This window comes from Parus major, chromosome 6, assembly GCF_001522545.3.
Source record: "Parus major isolate Abel chromosome 6, Parus_major1.1, whole genome shotgun sequence".
In the NCBI taxonomy this organism is placed as follows: domain Eukaryota; kingdom Metazoa; phylum Chordata; class Aves; order Passeriformes; family Paridae; genus Parus; species Parus major.
In genome coordinates, this window is record NC_031775.1 from 1,593,365 (window position 1) to 1,599,600 (window position 6,236).

The 6,236-nt window shown below is 53.4% G+C and overlaps 1 protein-coding gene across 1 annotated transcript in view; it reads right to left on the reverse strand.

Annotated features, from left to right (window-relative positions):
• The window catches only part of ADAMTS14 (ADAM metallopeptidase with thrombospondin type 1 motif 14), a 29,241-nt gene extending 23,012 nt beyond the window's left edge, over positions 1–6,229 (reverse strand). The window contains exons 1-2 of the mRNA XM_015632633.2: positions 6,123–6,229; positions 5,292–5,698 (exon numbers count right to left, since the gene is read on the reverse strand). Of these exons, the coding sequence (XP_015488119.1) occupies positions 5,292–5,698; positions 6,123–6,195 (480 nt within the window). The 5' untranslated portion in view covers positions 6,196–6,229. The remainder of the gene's footprint in view (positions 1–5,291; positions 5,699–6,122) is intronic.
• Between the last annotated feature and the right edge of the window lie 7 nt (positions 6,230–6,236).

Sequence of the window (6,236 nt, forward strand, 5' to 3'; positions counted from 1 at the left end):
AGAGGCGGGGGCTCTCCCAAACCCGCCTGGCTTTTTGGGTCGCCTTGGTGTTCACATCCCATTGGATTCATCAGGCAATGGCCAACCTGGCTCTGGTGGATTCCATCAAGTTTCCTGCTCCACTTGGGTTTTATTAACTGCTTAACTCTGCTGCAAAGCAGCGTTTGGGCTGGTTTTGTTTTAGCTCCTTCCTGAGCAATCCAAATCCTTGCCCAACATGCGTATCTCAGGGTCCTCCCACAGGAGACAGCCAGGGCAGGGATTGTGCCAGGGATTGTGCCAGGGATTGTGCCAGGGATTGTGCCCCAACCCTCAGCCAAGGAGAGGAAGAACACAGCCAGGTTTAACCAGGGCCACCAGGCAGGGTGGTGGTGATGAGGCAGAGAACAAGCCAGGGAATCAAACCATCAGTCAGGTTCAGAGATGGTTGGGCGAGGCCGTGACCGTGATTGGCAGGGCACAGAATCATGGAATCCTTTAAGTTGGGAAAACTCCAAGATCATTGAGCCCAACCATTGACCCAGCACTGCCAAGGCCACCACTAAACCACATCCCCAAATGCCACATTTATACACCTTTCCAACCCCTCCAGGGATGGGGAATACAAGCCTGTGCCAGGGCCTGACAACCCCTTTGATGAAGAAATTCTCCTAATTTCCAGTTCCAAAACATTGCTCTTTATTATACAACAAGAGAAGGAGAAGCAGCTCCTGCCCCAGGAGGAGCTCTTCTGGGACACCACTACCCCCTCCCAGCCCTGCCACGGGGCGTTTCATCCGGGATCAGGCACCCCAAAGCCGGTTTATGGGTTTAGGGCCAAAGCCAGGACTTGCTGAGTCAGGCGGCCGGAGGAAAGCCGTGCTGCCGCGCCGGGGCAAGGCTGGATTAAAGTGTGAAAGAGCCTGGTCCCAAGCCACAGCCCACTTGGGTTTGAGCTGCTCTACAGCTCGTGACTAATTATATCTGGCTCAAGGAATAAAGCAGCCCAGACTTTCTCCCAAAGGTGGGATGCAACGCGCCGCCGACTCCGGGGACGACCGACGGTGAAGGGCGTAACGCGGGGATTTTTGTGTCCATCTGATCAGAGCAGCACAAGAAATGAAACAGAAGCTGCAGAGGTCACCCTGGCATTCATAAAAATAAATTAAAAACCCAAAACAACCCGAAAAATGCCAATGCAAGAGGCATGAGCCAATCTGCTCGCTCACAAAGAGAGGCAGCTCAGGTTGTACTTCAGCATTTTGGGAGGGTTGTAACAGTAGAGAGGCAGTGGAAAAGGTCAGATGCCACCCAAAAAGTCCCATTTGGCTTTTCTTGGGCTTTTTCCAAGAGCTCAATCCCATTCTCGGTGATCAATCAGCCACATGCTTCCCACCCTTGATTTTAATTTGGTTTAATAATACCAGATCGAATTAAATCAATTGGTGGGACTGTTATCACTGCTTTTTCCAACATGAGATGCTGCCTGCAGCTCTCAGCAAAGGTACTCCCAAACTAGAAAATGGCCCTTTACAGACAATTCCACTGGAAAGAGGGAAAACATACATCAAACTCATTCCTGCCAGCTCACAGAAGGTGAAGTCTCTCCTCCAGCTCTCCTGTGCCTCCCCAGGCTAAGGGAGAGATGAACTCCAGCCTGGGGGACCCTGAGTAAGAAACTCCTCCTCCACTGCTGGGTAAAAAAGCTCCAACTCCCACCAGAATTCAGGAAATTCTGACACTTAAGACAGCTGAGATGTGGAAAAATTAATAAAGCTGCTGCACTGGGCCAGGGAAGCTAACAGGAGGGGGAAATCCAGCTGCATGCATAGTATGTCTATTTCCTAGAAGATTCACACATAATTTGGACAAAAATTCCTAGAAAACCAGGCAGTGTGGACACAGACACCATGGATAACAGCGCTCCCCTTCCATGCAGAGGGCATCAGGAGCATCCAGAGGTGCTCCATCACTATTTTCATGCCCCTCTGCAGCACAGGCTTTGCAGCCCACCAAACACAACACTTTGCCTTCCTTGACTCCTTTTCCCTGCTCTTCATGCCGAGGTGAGGGGTGGCTACAGACCAGGTGACCCAAGCCAGGCCTCAAATGTAGCTCCTGGTGGAGCGAGGACATGGAGACAAGCTCAGCACTTATTAATTAATTGGGTTTTCAGACCAAACAGGGCCTGGTTTGCATCTCACTGCCAAAACTTGGGATTATCACCCGGGAGAAAAGCCCTCTTACCCACGTAACACCCACACCAGCTGAGGCCAGTGGGACCTATGTGACCAAAGGGACATCCTGCACCCTTTTTTGCCCCCAAAATTAACCCTACAGAGCTCAGGAACTGCAAGGAGAATCCTGGAAGACCAAGCCACGCTTTTTTCCATGGGGCATCATTTTGGGGGGCCGTTTCTCCCTCCATCCCCTATTAAATACTGCTTCTGAGGGCTTTTGTGTTCTGCTTATCTGCTGCCACCCATCTGAAGCAGGCCAGGGCCACGGGGATGGAAAACGCTGGCTCTACAGTTTGCAGAACTACGGCAAATCACCCCAGGGAAAAGCCAGGCACACAAATATGGTGTCTGTGGATGATAATCCTTCACCCATCCCTGCAACCAGCAAAGCAGGAAGGAAGCAAGGTCAACCACACGCTGCTAAAGCCGGCGGGGGGAAAAAAAATCTGGGATGCCTCCACTGCAGCGAGACGTGTCCGCTGGCGGAGATTTCTGCCTAACGCTACTTTAGCAGTCAGGAATTTGGGGGCTTAGATCAGCTTTGAAATTACGTTATGGGCGACAGCATCTTCCCACCCTGGTACGAGACACCCTCGCAAAAACCATTGAAAGGCCAGATTCTCACGCGTGGATGCCCTGGAAGGTGCCGCGGATTTGGCGGCTGGGAAAAGGATGGGCTCCCTTCCATGGCTAAATACGGATTTAGGAAAGACTTTGGGTGGAATCTCTTTTCCAAGAGCTGGGTTCGGGGTTTTTGGGGTTTTTTTTTTTCCCTTCCTCCCCTCCACCCCGTTATTTATAATCTCAGTCTCCGTTTATACACGGCCTAATCTCTTTGTGTACACAGCCCTCATCCGCAGCATCCCGGAGCGCTTCCTCTGGCCGGGAACCGGCGGCCGAGCGCGGCCCCGCGCCTCCCACGCGCGCTGTGCCGGGAGGCAAAAACCACAACCTCCTTCCGAAAGCTCGTGGACAACTTCCAGCAGAAATCCACAGGAATTCCAGGGTCCCTTGCTTATGGAAGAGTTTCCTCCAGCCCATCAGCGACATTCCCGACCATCTACATCCCCCCCGGATTTGCTCCGTTGTTTCTCCGACAGGTCACAAACATCATCCTCCCATCCCATCCACGCCCAGAGCCAGGTTTTGGTGCTGTTCCTTGCTCCGTTTCCTAAATCAAGCTCTTTTCACTGCTTTTTGGGAATCTTCTTGATCATCCCACTCCTCCAAGAGCAGATTGAAGGATGTTGGATTCTCGGAAACAGAGGGTCATACAGCCAGAAAAATCCATGGAAAAGAGAAACCAACTGTGACGTTGGATGTATCACAAGGGCAAGGGAGCCGAGCACCTGCTTGTCCCCTCATCCTTGTGTCCTTCACCAGACCATGGGCAATCCCTGGTTGTAGCTCCAGGATAGTGATTTGTTGGCTACCAAGCTATAAATTTATTGTGGGAAATAGAAAAAAAAAACAACAACAAAGCCTTATCCTGGGGGAAAAGCCACTTCTCCCTTTACATGGGCTTAAAAAGGGTGGGCTTGGGCTGCCAGAATATGCATAAATCCACATGGAAAAGCATCCTGTGGTACAAGCTGGAAGTTCCAGCTGGAACAAGGATGACAACCAACAAGGTGTGCAAGGGTTGGTTGGGGAAAACTTGGGGCTGAAGCCCAGAAAAGCCTGGAAAATTTAAATTAGAGCTTGCTTGGGATTGACACTAACAAGAGAGCGGGCTCTGGGGAAGAAAATTCCCCCAAAGCTGTGCCACAGCAGGATGCTGATCGCCTCCAGCATCCTTTTGCTCGTGGTGCCAAAGGGAATGAGATCTGCCATGGAACCTCATTCGCTGGTCCCTGCTCCAGACTCAGCACTGGGTCTGTAGGAAATGCCTTTAAAGCTTCCAAGCCTGCCCACGTCTGCCTGCCCCAGCGCAATCCGTGTCCTGGAGGAATGCCTGTGAGTCCACAGCCTCAGCCCATTCCCCAGAGGATGCTTCAAAAGGTGTGGATTACGTGCTAAAAAAATTTAATTCCTATACGTAGGCGAAATATGTATTTCTAGCTGTGCTGCTCTATCATTTCTGCTTGTACAGCAACACCAGGCGCTGTATAAAAAGAAAGGAATGCCAGATTGTTTGTGCTGGTGGCCAAAATTGGCTTAAGGAACTCCCAGAATAAAGCAACTAAAAAAAGAGATATATTTTAAATTTCTTTTTTTTTTAAAAAAAAAAAAAAAGGCACAAAGTAAGACATTTCTTCCAACCTGGCAGTAACTTTAAGTGGTAGCAGGAGAAAACAGCAAACTCTGGCACCCAAAACAAGATTTAAATTGGCTCAAAGGAAATCTGAAGGGCAACGGGCCAAGGGTATTAAAAAATAAGCGCTTCCCCAAGCGTATCAAAGGTAGGGAACCCACAGGCAGAGCAGATGCTGGGGATGAGGAGGTAACAGAGTCATTCAAAGGAATTAAAGCGCTGTGGCAGCAAGTTACTGATGCTGAACTGTGCTCAGAAAGCCAAGAGCCTCTAAGCCCTCGAAAAAAAAGCAAAAAAAGGGGAAAAAAAAAGAAAAGAAAAGACGTCCTCCTGCAAAAAGATGTTTGGTAGGAGCCAGACTGCAGCTAACAGTGATTTCAGGAGGTGCTCGAGCTCACACATCATTCAAGAGGCAGGAAAGGCAGAGGAAAAGTTCCCGGAGCAGTCCCAGGGTAAAACATGGGTGGGCAAGGATGGAACAGCATCACCATGAGCGTGGGTCCCCGTCCCAGAGAACGTGGATGTAACAGCACCTGGTCAGGAGGCACTTCAGGCACATTTTTCCAAGCCTTTTAAATAAATATTGGTGCACAGACCACCCTGATGGAGGAGGTGGGTAGCACCCAGAGCCACATGGGGAAAGGGGACCCTGCTGCTGAAGCGCTGAAGGGCAACATGCGGCACAGACACCTAAACCATCAGCAGAAAAATCGGGTTTCAGGACACCACGATCCATGTCTTAAGAGGAAACCACGCCAAAACACGGGCACAAAAACCACCGAAACAAACACAAAGCACCCCACCAGCCTCCGGCTTACCAGCCCATCGCAGTTGCTGATGGCCACGGCGGCTCCGGGCATCCCGGAGATGTCACCGGTGAAAAGGCACCGCTGCTGGAGGGGTTCCCGGAAAAGCACCTCAAAATCCTCCTGCCACTCTGCCACGGCTCCCGGCGGCAGCAGCCGGTGGTTGGGCCTCAGCCGGAGGTGCAGCTCCTTCCCAAAAACCGTGACGTTGAAGTAGAGCAAGCGGCGCTGCCGGGACTCCTCCGGGGGGCTGCGGGGGACGCGGCGGCGGCCCGGGCCCGGGGCCGGGGGACAGCGGGGCTGCCCCAGCCCCGCCACCGCCTGGCCGGACACCACGTGCGATAGGAAGCGACCCCGGCAGTCGGTGCTGAACGGGACGATCACTCCATACTCGCTGAGTTTGCCGGACAGGAGCAGCTCTGCGGAGACAGCGCCGAGGGAAAGGGGCCCGTGGGCACGGAGCATCCCGCTCGGGCGCCGGGACGGAGGGGGCCAACACAAGCCGAGGAGCCTTTGGCGAGCACCGCCGGAGCTCCAGAAGCCCGACAGCTGCTTTTCCCTGCCGAGCCGGCTCCGCTTTGTAGTTTTAAGCGGGCGCGTCCAACGTAGCAGAAGGAACTCGGGCTGACGTCCCCCTCGCTCGCCAAGCACGCCAACTATTTCTCGCCCAGCCTCCATCTCCCCCAATTCCCATTGAAACTTAACCCCCCCCCACACACACACCCACACACCCACCCTCCCCGGCACAGCAGCGGCTTCCCTCTCCCTGCTCCCCATCCTCCGGGGTGCAGCCACCTGTCACCCCCCAGCCCGGGCCCCCCGTCCCGGGGGCAGCCGCCGTACCTGGGGCGCTGCCGGCGGCCAGGCAGCCGTGCAGGGGGACGAGGCAGGAGAGCACCAGCCGCAGATAATCCATTTGGGGCCGGCGGCGGGATGCGGGGCCGGCGGGATGCGGGA